Below are 14,261 nucleotides of genomic sequence, written 5' to 3' on the forward strand. Positions count from 1 at the left end.
TGACACCTGATCGTCTGATGTTTACTCTAGCTTGGGATGTAACACCAACGTGATACATATATTGCTGAAAGACCCAAAAAATCTGTTGTATTCTTTTTAGTTTTACATTCGTTACATTTTCTTGAAATTATTATTTATCGAATCCTCGCTTACCGTAAAAATCTTAGTTCGAATTGATTCTGCATTCGATTCGTATTCTTGCGCATTTGTTCCGATACAAAGAAGCGCATACGCAATAGACCTTAAGCATTGAACAGCAGATCGAGGCGACTATTATTCTCACACTGGGGGATACATTGTTAAAAGAGTTTAATAAATTAACTATCCGTTAAAATATAAATCAGTTATCTTGTTGTTTTTTCCAAAACAAAGAATTTCTGAAGATGGTTGTATAGTTACTGAAACGTTAACATAAAATTAATTTTGCATTGATTGGCTGGTTAAGAAAGATTTTGCCTTGACTGGCTGAGCCATGAAAGGTCTCGCCATAACTGGCTGCACTGTGCAGAATCTTGCTTTCACTGGCTGGACTCTGTAGAAACCTTGATTTGTCCGGCTGGTCTGGAAAGAGTAAAACTTATTTTTTGGATTAGTTATTTTTTTCCATCAAGATAATTGATTGAAGTTACGTACTTTAGCAGTTCTACAAAACATCTGAACAGCCCAAACCACTGTAACCTTAGAATCCAATTATCTTAACTCTCGATTTGTGTAGCCTGTGACCTTATAATCCTAAACCCTTAAAATCTAATTGCCTGAACCCCCAACCCCTGTAACCTGTGATTTTACTGTTGTTCGAAATTGATAAAATATTTAACATCAATTAATGATAGCTCAATGGAAAAAAGATATCACTAATCCAAAAAATGTAGGTTAAGGAATAAGAGTGATGATTTATGATGGTTTTACTAGTTTTAGGATACAGTTTATTCGCAGTGTTACATAATTCAAACATAACAAATAATCGTGATTTTTATACTTTGCAACGGTAGTCGATTTAATTAATCGATCCGTTCGCGATTCTCCTTTTCGCGCGTTAGTTCTAACAATTAAGAGAGAGAGAGAGGGGGAGCGCGATCTTTTGAATGAGCAGTTACGCCTCAGCTGCTCACGCGAGTTTACCGCTGATTTGTGTTTCGCACTTAGTTTCGCCAAAATAAAGTTTTCTTTGGACAATTACGTGCGTGCGTGCAACGACAGTATTGCAGCAGCAAGCAGCGGTGCAGAAGCAGCAGATTGCAGCAGATAAAGGCAGATCGAGGCAGCGCAGCTGATAAATCGAGGAGCAGCGGCAGTTGATATTTTGTATCAACAATTACGGCTGATCACCGTAATTGCACCGCATGGTAGATGCACCTTCCGTTATTATATGCGATACAAAATACATTTGGTGTATTGTCTAATCGTGTTAGCGTTATTTTTTGTATTCGCGTCCAGCGTTAGTTTGCGGTAGAATTCGAATCTTCTCTCTCTCTCTCTCTCTCTCTCTCTCTCTCTCTCTTTCTCACCGAACATAGTTAATTGTAAAATCCTATTCGCGTGCGTTAGTCTTTCGGCCCTACAAAGACTATAGTGATTTTTATTAATTAAAGTCTGTTAAATTTATTCGCCGTTTTCGTCATTTAATTTTCCTAGTAGCTTAAGTAATTGAAAAAGGCTTAGGGTTTAATCTGATTACATCTAGGGGATTAAGAAGATTAAGAGTAAAGTCGCTCACACTTAAAACTCATCGAGTGTCATAAGACACGTGACTTAATGTGAGTTCAACTCCGTTTGATAGAAGACAATTAGGATAAATCATCTGACGTTAAGGCGAATACACGAACTATCATAGGTGTTTAACGGAGCGGCGGTTTACTCAGCATCGTGGGAGTTTGTTCTTAAATAAATTTTCCATTTTTCAGATAACCTTCCCTGTTACAACTTTTAGGTTAGGATATTTCGAGAAACTTAGACGCAATGGATCAGTTCTGAAGTTATGTTCTGATTTAGCGCATCGAATACCTCTGGAAATATACTATCGCGTATCCGGGTTTTTTTAGATGTCGATCTATGTAATCCGATCGAGTTTGATCTGAGCAATAACTTGAAACTGTGTTTTTAAAAAATTATATTTTTTTATTATTTTCTTTACGTACGACAACATTTATAAAATAGCAAAATTTAACGTTTGTAAAAGCATTTTCCTATTAATGACGATTTATCCGCTAATTTATAAATTTGAAATTACTTTTATTTACAATGATGATTTATCTACATTCAATTTTACTTTGCTGTTTCAATACCGCTTGTACACATTTTGCCATAGTTGGTGATGCTTTAGAAATTGAGTCCGTCATATAAAACTGATCTAGAGTCTTTTGCTTGATATTAATAGGCTCCAAGAGAAACGGCTGATGATCGAGCTGAAAATAAAAATATTATTAATTAGTTTCAATAATAGTTGGAGTCATTGTAAATAATATATAAATTTAAATCCTATATTCATCTTAAAAGAAAAAATAAGCGTTATAAATAAATACTATATATATATTTTTTATTTCAAAAAGAAGTATATATTTTAAAAGATCTCATTCAGGAATTAAATAATTTGATAATGTATTAAATTGTAACGGGGTGGATATTACGTTTATTCAATTTAATGCGCACGATCGTATCGAAGAGCGCGCGTTCAACCTATACGTTCAAACACGAAAACCGGAGAGCAGGAGGGTACGGATATCAGTCAACCAACTATCTACTATTGAAATAAATACGATGAAATTCTAATCAATATCACATGCGAGATCATTTATTTCCTCTAAGCTGTACACTGTATTCGGCCCGCGTGTTTATGTTTATAGTACGCTCGCGCGACAATAACATGTGGAGTCGGATCGCTCGCCGCTCTTTGTTTGCCGAGATAATACATGCACGTTTCCTAGCGAGTACGAAAAATTAGTTATTTAAAAATTCTGCCACAATTGCGAAATTAAGCTGGCTAGCTTACCTTATTAACAGTTGTACGGCAACACGAGAGAATGTAGCTCACAATCGAGTTTCGGTAAAGTCTATTGCTTTTTTTTGTTTGCGACGAGAAAACTTGCATTCACGGTTGCGCCCTCGATGGCGAAACTCCTCATTCGCACACTCTTGCACGCACTCATAGTGTTCAGTATCAGGCACGGCTCCTGCAGGCTTAGATCAGCTCGTCTCGGTACTCAGAAAAGCTCGGGAACTATCAACTATCCCACCTTGCACAGCTTAGCGACCGGGTGCTAAGTTTCGACTCCTCTCAGGCGATATCGATAGCTGGTCCTCGACTGACTCATTTTCATACGCGCGCGTTCCGTCCCATCGCGTGCCGAATTCCCTCGTCACCTTTTCCCCAACCGGTAGGTGCTGCCCTCGCGGGCAGCCGCACGGCTGGGCCGTTAACACTAATAAGACGTTTACCGTCACAGCCCCGTTCCAGTTTGGACCTATGAGGTCCTCGATAGAATTATTAGCGCTATTTTTTTGGAGGTTAAGACGGTAAAGGATAATAACAGGTCACGTTCTCCGTGATATTTCGTTTTTATTGGACGTTGTTGTCGGTGTGGCCCTGCCCATGGGGCAGGGATCTTTAACCTGGCCGGTCACTGGGGTATCTCCCGGCTTTCTGCGTCTAACGGGGGGCGCCCGCGTGCCTCCCATTCCAGTCTCTCCGGGACCAGGTCGATGTGCTGTCGGACCCGGGGACAACGATCTGTACGGATCATCCCGGGGTAGTAGCACACGTTGCACCCTTCCCACTGTGCGCGGGAGAGGGTACCACTAAGGAGGCCTCGCTTCCTGGGGGTCAGCGGCAACCCGTCACGTCTGTTCGGGGTGGACCACAACGGTCTGTCGGCCGTGTGGTCCTCACCCGCGGACCTCATCACAAGGTTTATGTGGATGGGTCCAGTTGCTTAGCCTCCATTACTGCTGTCCACGTTTACCACGAGGTGTACCCCGCACGTCCGCGGACCCCGCTGCGTCGTGACCTCTGACCTGACCTCTAGAGCCGCTGGTCTGGCTCCGACGGCTGGAGGCTGGGTGGGACCATTAGGTGCGTCGCTGATCGGGCCCTCGAGGGCCTGGCGGTGTCGGCGTTGAACCTCTTTCAGCGCTTGTGCGAATTGGCGCCGGCGGGACACCACCTCGCTCCAGTAATCCATATCACTGGGGCGGTGTCCCGTAGTCATATACGTGTCGTATTCCGCGTATACGGATCGTTGGAGGGTATCGAGGGTGATCCAGCCTTGTTCGACCTCCTTCAAACCCTCCACTATCTCCTCCCAGGTTCGTTCACCAGGCGAGGGTGCCTGGCTAGTGAACCTGGGGTGCCAGGTCGCATCGTCGAAGGCTCCCTCCGTCTGCGTGCCTACGGAGGATGGTGGGGGCCTCATGGGGATTGCTCCCACTGGTGCTGCGGGTCGACTCTTTGCGCACGACGCCTTGCACTGTCGAGGGGCGCAGTGATTCTTCGCCAGCGACCTCCTCGATAATCACGGATGACGAGCTCGCATGAGCTCGCATCCATGTTTGCTCTTCTTCCTTCTTCTTCTCTCCAAAGAGGTATAGGGCGACGTACACGACTCCCTCGACGGCGGGACCTAGGTCCAGCCTAATGAGGGCGGCTGCCGCTTCTTCGAATTGCTCGAAGGCGATCTTCATCCTGTAACAGTCACGCGTATCAGAATCTATAACCCTTTCCTCGGGTATCGAAGGTGGGCGCCTGTTCGGCTGCCCAGGGCCTTCGTCGCTGGGATTGAAGGTGGGGTCCTTTGTGTCGGTCTCCCAGGTCCTTCGTTCGCAGGGCCTCATGCATCCACGGTCGGTGTTCTTGGCGGCCTACCCCTCTTTCTTTTCCCCACGATCGGAGGGGGAACACGTGGATTCTGTCGATACGGTGTAGTCTGGGTGGTTAGCGCGTTCTTACGAGGTCTCCCTCGCGGGCGCTTTGCTGTGTTAGTTGGACGGGTGGTTATCAGGATCTTATCGGAGGGATCCGAAGGGACATGACGAGGTTGGTTCGAAGTTGTCGCGCTATCATTCCGGATTGCGTTATCCGTAATAACGGCGTGTCCGCTTCCGCGTGTCGTCGCATCGCTCACAGTAGGCGGAATGCTCGTCGCCTCGGTTCCCTCGTGAATAATCAACAAACCAAGGTATGTGGCCTCGAGCTTACAGAAGACGCTCTTCTCTCGCTTAATTGAGAGTCCGGCTCGACATAACCTATCCAATACGGTTTTAAGATGTTGTAGGTGATCTTCGAATTTGGACGATACTACTATGATATCATCCAAATAGGCGAAGGCGAAATCGCCAAGCTCAGGTCCGATCACGCTATTTATTAACCGTTGGAAGGTGGTGTCGGCGTACGAGGGACCGAACAGCATTCGTACGAACTGGAAATGTCCCAGTTCGGGCACGGTAAAGACAGTGATAGGTCGATATTAGGTCTTGATTGGTATCGTATCACCGACCCGAATCTCGTGTTCAATGCCTGTTGCGCATCCCAGTCCCACGGGGGCCTGCGATAAGGCGTCGCCGATGGTCCTCTGCAATATCGCCTGTTGAGAGGCTGTTACCTCGGCTAGTCCGATAGTAGCTAATCTCGGACCAGCCTCAAAACTAGCTACCTCTAGTTTCATCTTGGGTTGTGATTTCTTGAGCAGTAATGTATCATCGTCCGGATCAAGTACCGCTCTAAATAACCTAATAAAGTTTACTCCTAGAATACATTCATCGACGAGGGTAGGGAGGATAGCTACTTTCGTCGGCATCGACATATCCCCCACGGCGAACGGCAACATGGCATGACCAACGATCGTTAACTTACGACCATCTGGTAGTCCTGCCGTACCCAAGTGGGTGGTATCTAACCTGACGCCTAGCACAAACGCTATCTGCAGAGCATTACTACCCATTGCTGTGGTGGAAGCCCCCGGATCATAAGGAACCCGTATCTGGAAGTCTCCTATTTTTACCGGTAACCACCAGTGCGTTTCCTGTTCCGGTGAATATTGCGAAACAAATTCGGCGGCTCCACAGTCCTGCTCATTGCAGATCATAGCGCTAGCCACTGTGCTTTCGCGTGGTAGAGTGACGTCACTTTTCGCTCCAACCACCTTGGTTCGGACGATCGGAGTTTTCATGGGGTTAACCTTCGACGGTTTATCTGCTGCTACCCGCGCCCCCGAGGGCGTGTGCGATCCATTCGCCACCACCTAGGCCGGTCCAGGGTCTTGGGCTTTACTAACGTCATTACCCTCTCTCTCCGCGTTCACTCTACCGCCACGTTCGTCATCGGGCGTCACCAGGGGAGTTCTCGCTCTCGTCGCTCAACACACTCGCTACTATCGGTGTTGACTGTGTTGGCGAAGGCCGCGAGATCTCGTTAACGGGGTTTATTTGGTAGGTTCAAGGAGTGGGGTCAACCCCACCTAACCACTCCTTTCCTCGTTTACCTTGTTGCATTGGGGACAGTACTTTCTGCTGTACCCCAGTAATCTACACTCGATGCATTTGAGTGGCTTGGAGAAGTCTCTCTTCTGTCTTCGAGGAGCTTCCGGCTTCTTAGTTCGGTCCTCTGAGGTCAGGTTTTTCCCGGCGAAGTTATTTTTCATCCCTTCCGATATCTCCTTGAGAGATAGTAGCACTTGGCTCAGTATATTGGTGAGTGGAGCCTTCTTCTCGCCATTAACTGCCTCTAGGCTCGGACTAGGTGTCGCCTCCGAGGGCGTCGGTGTGTAGACGACCTGGCGTGTCACCTTCTCGAGCACTTTCTCCATATGGTTCAACCGGTCGCTGATCTCCGGCTTATCACCGGACATAGATGCCACTTTACCCTTGCGGCCCTTGCTTCCGTCAGTGTGAGGGTGGTACGCTAACTCCGGGTACAAAGTTGATTGCGGATCCGATACCACCCGTTCTACCCTTCGCTGGTGCAAGCTGTTCTGTGCCGCCGTGGCCAGCGTGTTCAGGGTCCGTATGAAGTTCACTTCGGACCTACGCACTTGACCTTGAATATCCGGGAGAAGGTTGGCGTGCATCAGGTCCAATTGACAATCAGGCGTCATCTGGGGGTTTAGCCGCTTCATCAGGCCCATCATGTTAGCGATGTAAACATTCACTGGTTCGTCGGGGCCCTGATATCTCCCTCATTAGACGCTGTTCCTGCTGCACGCTGGTCCCAAACCACTCTCTTGCGTCCATCTCGAACTCAGCGTAGCAGAGCCTTTCCTCCTTCATTGCCTCGTACCAGGTGAGGGCGGGATCGACGAGTAGCTCCGATACCGTTAGGAGCATCTCGTCTTCTGTGAGTCCTGCGCCATTCCTCAAGTTGTCCAGCCTGGACAGGAAGGTGTCGATACTTGTATTGCCCTCTCCTGAAAACTTGAGTTTCCATCCTCGGACAATGCGACCAACATCCCTTGTAGTCGACCAAGGGTTTGGTGTCGGCTAAGATGACCACGTGCTCGGTGGGTGGTTATTTACTTCAGCATTAACTCCACTGAGTTAATGCTGTCCACCCTCTCCGAAAGGGAGCGTCCGGCGGGGGGTCCCGCCGGTGGCCCCCGTGGGCCTCTGTCCGGGTCCAGCTGGAGTACTTTGAGGTAACCTGATGTCGTAATGGTAGGTGAAGGCATCCTGGAATGCTACGCTCCTACGCGTGTTCTCTTGTTGACGCATTTCGCTTGATTTATTCACATTGTCTTGCTGTACATTTCTGTTTTCGGCATTTTCCAGTGCGCTCATCCTGGCAGACAGGTCGTCCAGTTGGCTCTTAACATTGCTGCTGTTGTTGTATATCTGGTCCAATACTTTCGTTAGACTGGACACATTCACTCTTAACGAGTCTAGCAGCTCGAGCTTCTTCTCATTCTCTCTGGACCGGAAAATGAGATCTTGAATCATCACAGCGAATGCCGGCGGGAGTTGGAATTGGCTACCATCATCAGCCGTTATCGTAATATACTTATTACTGCTCATGCTCTCGCCGTCGTCCAGTATGTTTGTGATGTTTATCGCTGTTTCTTGAATTCGCGATATTACTTCCGCACTCTGCATTAGCTGGGCTAGCGAGTGTTCTCCTTCTCGCTCAGATGCTGTGTGTTCCGCGCATAAGGATACTATTAGCTCCGAGCGTAGGGCTCCTCTTCTTGCCGGATTGCTGTGCTGGTTGTCGACTTCTGCGAAATCTGCCGCAGAGTAGTTGCCTAACAATCAGTTTTGCAGTCGTCCCGCTCTCGAGAGCTTATTCCCGCTTGATTTGAGCTCCAGGTGTTCGAAGTACTTGTTAATTTCCTCGTCTTGGAGCGTCAACACCCAGTCTTCTACCTCTTTTTGAGTGCGGTCCATTATCATCTGTTAGTTGTGTTGCGGCTAATTTTAACGAAAATTTACACGCTTATTTCACGCGTGATGCGAGTGCGAGTACTATATTAAAAATCAGTAAACAAGTGAATATTTGGATTTTATTAGCGGACGATAGGCTGAACCAAGGGTATTCACTACTGTATTTACCGAAAGGCTCTTTGCTCGTTATTGCGCAATATAATGATCCTGCCTATCAGGCGCACTAACTGTTTGTTAGCGCGGCTGTGTTGGTTAGTATCTAAAATATTATAACGAGCGTCTGCGTGCGTAATCACCAATAACCGCAGCTAACAATTTTTAAAAATTACATTTACGTTAAGGCAACACGATATCAAATAAAATTTTCGATTTGAATTTCTTTTGTTTGAATGTTGCCGGTGTTAGTTTTCCCCGGGCCAACGGGTACAATATTTATTTGCGGCAACTTTCAAAACTTATTGGTGTTTACGCTTCGTTAAGAGTCATTCGGTCGCACTCGCACGCGCTTACAGCGACTGTTTACAATTTATCGTCGCGGCGAGCCTTCGCAAGCTAACTAACAGAGAGGCTATGTTTACTATGTGGCTTTTAATACAAAGTGCGCACAACAACACTTTGATTGCCACCTAAGTCGCTGGTTGACTGAGCGCAAGGTCAATGTTTGGAACCGGCGTTTTGAACAATCATAAACGCATTAGGTTCTTTTACGTTGGGCGCCATGTAACGGGGTGGATATTCCGTTTATTTAATTTAATACACACGATCGTATCGAAGAGCGCGTGTGATTACCTATACGTTCAAACACGAAAACCGGAGAGCAGGAGGGAACGGATATCAGTCAACCAGCTATCTACTATTGAAATAAATACGATGAAATTCTAATCAATATCACATGCGAGATCATTTATTTCCTCTAAGCTGTACACTGTATTCGGCCCGCGTGTTTATGTTTACAGTACGCTCGCGCGACAATAACATGTGGAGTCGGATCGCTCGCCGTTCTTTGTTTGCCGAGATAATATATGCACGTTTCCTAGCGAGTGCGAAAGATTAGTTATTTAAAAATTCTGCCGCGATCGCGAAATTAAGCTGGCCAGCTTACCTTATTAACAGTTGTACGGCAACACGAGAGAATGTAGCTCACAATCGAGTTCGGCAAAGTCTATTGCTTTTTTTTTGTTTGCGACGAGAAAACTTGCGTTCACGGTTTCGCCTTCGATGGCGAAACTCCTCACTCGCACACTCTTGCACGCACTCGTAGTGTTCAGCATCAGGCACGGCTCCTGCAGGCTTGGATCAGCTCGTCTCGGCACTCAGAAAAACTATTAACTATCCCACTTTTCACAGCTTAGCGACCGGGTGCTAATCTTCGACTCCTCTCAGGCAATATCGATAGCTGGTCCTCAACTGACTCATTTTCATACGCGCGCGTTTCGTCCCGTCGCGTTCCGAATTCCCTCGTCACCTTTTCCCCAACCGGTAGGTGCTGCCCTCGCGGGTAGCCGCACGGCTGGGCCGTTAGCGCTAATAAGACGTTTACCGTCACAAATTATATAATTAAAATAAGTTGAAATTAAAGCCACAAGATCAAAAACGAACTGTAACTCATTCTTACTATGTACGGAGATGATTATTGCAAAATTAATAAATTTCAATTATAGAAAAGAATTTTAGGTCTCAATAACTGCACCTTATATTTATAACTCTTTCGAATAAAAATACAAGTTGTGAAACAACTTTACATTTTTCTACAGGCGCTTTTTGTTGAATTGATATATCAATTGAAAAGTTTCTTTCTTTATTCATTTTTTCCTCAGATTATCTTTTTTATGATAAATAGTTACTAAGATACCCAAATATCTAGTCAAAACCAAGTTTCAACCGTAATGTTGTTATATTAATGAAACTAATTAAAATAGCGATGAATGTATTTGCAAGAGTAGCAATGGTTTAGATAGCTACAGTAACCTAGATAATCTGAATTCAGTTGAATTCACTTTCTACGTGTTCGTTCTGTTACAGTATTCTTGTAACTGGAAAGAGAAAAATTGTAGAAACAATTGTAAAAGCGCTACAATCGTTTGTAACTATCGTAGTATAAATCTATCTCACATGTAACCCTTGCTGGTGACTGCCTCTGATTTTTATATAACTGTAATATGTTGTTGAACATGAAAAAATAAGAGAGAGTTTTTTTTTATCGGTGGAATAGCCATTTTAGGGGCTGAAAACAACCCTTAAAAATCATCCCAAAAAATAAACTTTTTTTAATCTCACTAAAAAAATAGAAAATTAATATAATTTCAACATCAAATTGTTTGTTATAAAATGGCAGTTCTATGACTATTGTTTGTATTTATAGAGTTGCAACCTCTAATTTTTTTAAGTAAAAATATTGGTTTCTTTTACAATTTTTCGAGTACTAGCTTTTTGAAATCGCTAAAATTAAATTGAAATATACATTTTTGTAAAGAAAACTGAAATTATTATCAAAAAATCGATTTACAGCGGTAACCACCCCTATATTTGCAAAATTGTAAGGTCAATAAAAAAAATATTCTTTCACAGAGTAGCTATGCAATTTAAGGATAAACGAGGTTATATAAATTTTAAAGTGGCAAAACAATAAAATGACAGTTCTATAACGATTAAATGTACCCTAAACACTAAGTTGTAATTTCGTGTATAAAATTTCCGTGATAACTCTTACTGATAAAATAAGTGCAAAGCGATCTGAAAAAGAAAAAACAACGTCCATAAAAATCATCTGCATTTTTACACTTTGATAAGCTGTTTTCATTTATTTAATTCCTGTGATAACTTCTAGACATAAGATTAGTCGAATGAGACATTTTAACAAAAAAAAAATAACATCTATCAAAAGCGTCTGGCAGTAAGTGTTTATGTTTCAATTGTGTCAATTGTAAGTATTCTAATATTTAACAACAATGAGAATCAATCCAACTAATATAATTAATCTTCTACAATATTCCAAGTTATGAATGTAAGAAACTCCTGTTAACCATGTAGAATTAGAATTTAAAGAATATTGTTGACGAGGTTATTTTTAGTTGAATGGTTTCTTCTAAAGAAATCACACTCGCTAAGAAATGCCGGTTTGATCGAGGAGTGATAGGGTCGTTGTTGTGAGAAATGTCACCGTGGTTCAAAATAACTAGTTTTATTCACCTTCACGTTTACACAATAAAAAGAGATAAGTTACCGTACAGTATAATTAAAATAAATGAGAACACTTTCACAAACTGGCGAGACCGCACGGAGATGACAGAAGTGCTCTCTTGTAAGAATCACTTAAATGCGAACGTTAACCGCGACCTCTACGCCAGACTGAGAGGCTTCCAATCCGGAGACGACAGCGCAGTTTGACAAGAGTAACCAGAGCAGTCACTATCACATCAGGTGGGCAAGCGCCAGGGCTGTCACGAAAATGAACAGGAGCAGTCGTCGGAAGCGTCATTGTGCAACAAAGGCTGGAGCGTTCGCTGGGTGGTCGACCAGATCTCAGGGGGAGGGGGGGGGGGGGGGGGGTAAGCGTTGCACACCTCAGTGGTAAATATATCGAGAGCTCACTATCACCGCCGTGTCACAAAGTATTGGCGAGAGGCCGAAGCTAGGATGGCCGATCCGCTGGTGAGCAGGAACAGAACTCGCGTGCTAGCTCGCTTGTCTCTCAGGCATCAACTCTGGTGAGCGCCTCGGCGCCGTCTCCTACTCCAGTGAGTGGACCTGTGGAGGGGGCACCGGCGCTATTCCCACTTCCGCGATCGCGGACGAAAACCATCACGCTCGCCGAGAAGTGCTGCCCTCTTGAAGCCTGCAGAGAGAGTAGTAGCCTGTTTGCTGATGTCACCAAGCAAGTTGTAACAAGCAGCAAAATAAGAATACAAAGAAAGAAAATAAAAGTGTTATTAATTCATTCAAAACAGGAAGTAAACAGAAAACAAATTAATGGATAATAGTTGACACTTAGGTGAAACCGGTGTAAACTTTCTTCGAATAACGTCACGGCTTCCTGTTATGTAGTGAGCTAAAATAAATTCGGCCAAAACTGACTTTGCGACGTTCATTCCGACCGGAACAAATATATTTAAAAAGTTTTTTGCAGGCTATGGATAACTTTAACGATAACTTTAATAAGCTACTGATGTTGATCAATATACTGCGGATGATAAAAAATCAAGTTATGAATACAAAAAGAAAGTAGTTGAATATTAAAGATCTGCAAAAACGGAAAATTTACGCATTGATACTGTTAGACAGAAGTATAAAAAAGCAGTCTGAATGACAATTACGTCGTTGGGCAAATAAGATTAATAAAGGCGGTACGTACACTGCGTGTCAATCACTTTTGCCATGCTTACCTCAAAATTAGGCAAACTTGAAAGTTTTGTATCTCGGTCGGAAATCATCGTATCACAAAAAACCGCAGGGCATTTTAAAGGTAATTGCAAAAGCTTCCATTTAAGACGTGCAGAGACTTAAAAATGAAAATGTGTTTTTTACAGTAAAAAAATTGATTAAAAAAATTTCAATTTTTTTAACCTCGACTTAAATCAATGCCAATTTAGAACCAGGCGATGGAGGGCAAATCGACCGGAGGGGTTCGGAGGGTAATGTTTTTACACTTAGTTTTAGTTTTTTTGTGATTTACTACGTCCCTAGACATTTTAAAACGAAGCGTAAAAAAAAAAGTTAAATTCCTTTATTTTTTTAATGCGCTAAAAAACCGAAAAAAAATTTTTTTCTCTATTTCTTTATTTTGACTTTATTTTGGTATTCTTAGGCACAAAATGAAACTTTTTTCTCCTTGGCATTTTTTTTCAAATCGTATGCAAGTCGAAGTAATTGAGGATTGAAAAAAAAGGTTATTTTTTTACAAAAAACGCCGTAACTCGGTTAAAAAACATTGGATAGAACCCCGCGGGGGCTATTTTTAAAGGGAAAGACATTACCCTCCGACCCTCTCCGGTCGATTTGCCCTCCGCCGCCTGGTTCTAAATTGGCATTGATTTAAGTCGAGGTTAAAAAAATGGAAATTTTTTTAATCAGTTTTTTTACTGTAAAAAACACAAATTTTCATTTTTAAGTCTCTGCACGTCTTAAATGGAAGCTTTTGCAATTACCTTTAAAATGCCCTGCTGTTTTTTGTGATACGATGATTTCCGACCGAGATACAAAACTTTCAAGTTTGCCTAATTTTGAGGTAAGCATGGCAAAAGTGATTGACGGGCAGTGTATATAGAAAAACTAAATGCAATTTTTGAATTACTTCTAAAAAATTTTTAAAGATTCGGTAAAAGTGGGCATTATTCATGATACTGATTTTTGCAAATAGACATTGCAAGCCAAGAATAATATAGGTATTCATGATGTAAGATTTCAATTCTTGGACATTCTTGGATATTCAAATTGAAGAAAGAGCATAGAATAGTGGACCGAAAAATAAATAAATTTATGAAAAATAACTTTATGTGATAAATCGAAGTTAAAAGTTGAAGCAAATACATTTGTAGATAAATCACGAAATTATATTCGTTGGTATGGAGAAGATAATATCTATTACTGTGATCAAATTGGATTTGAATGAGAAATTCATTTTAAACGAATACTAATAGAGGAAGAAAAAAAAAGTTTAGTGTATTGTTATATCAATTTCTGCAATAATCGATAGCTATACGGTACAATCAACAATAAATAGGAAAATTATTTTCGCCTTTTTTTTAATTACAAAGGAAACAAAAGATGAATTTGGATCGATAATACTAAAAAATTTATTTAAATCACCAAATATTTACGTGGTGGCATTAAAATCTGATAAATTGACTAAATGTATGTGTATTCTAAAAATACTAATTTTATACAACTTTTTAAGTATT

At 42.8% G+C, this 14,261-nt stretch overlaps 1 protein-coding gene across 3 annotated transcripts in view; it reads right to left on the reverse strand.

The window, feature by feature from the left end:
* Positions 1 to 2,121: 2,121 nt before the first annotated feature.
* The window catches only part of LOC131663397 (NADH-ubiquinone oxidoreductase 75 kDa subunit, mitochondrial), a 779,163-nt gene continuing 767,023 nt past the window's right edge, over positions 2,122 to 14,261 (reverse strand). For all 3 annotated transcript variants that reach the window (XM_058933788.1, XM_058933789.1, XM_058933787.1), the window contains one exon: positions 2,122 to 2,405. In XM_058933788.1, the coding sequence (XP_058789771.1) occupies positions 2,250 to 2,405 (156 nt within the window). In that variant the 3' untranslated portion in view covers positions 2,122 to 2,249. The remainder of the gene's footprint in view (positions 2,406 to 14,261) is intronic.

This window comes from Phymastichus coffea, unplaced genomic scaffold (assembly GCF_024137745.1).
Source record: "Phymastichus coffea isolate CEN01 unplaced genomic scaffold, Cenicafe_Pcof_1.1 PCOF00035, whole genome shotgun sequence".
NCBI classification, from domain to species: domain Eukaryota; kingdom Metazoa; phylum Arthropoda; class Insecta; order Hymenoptera; family Eulophidae; genus Phymastichus; species Phymastichus coffea.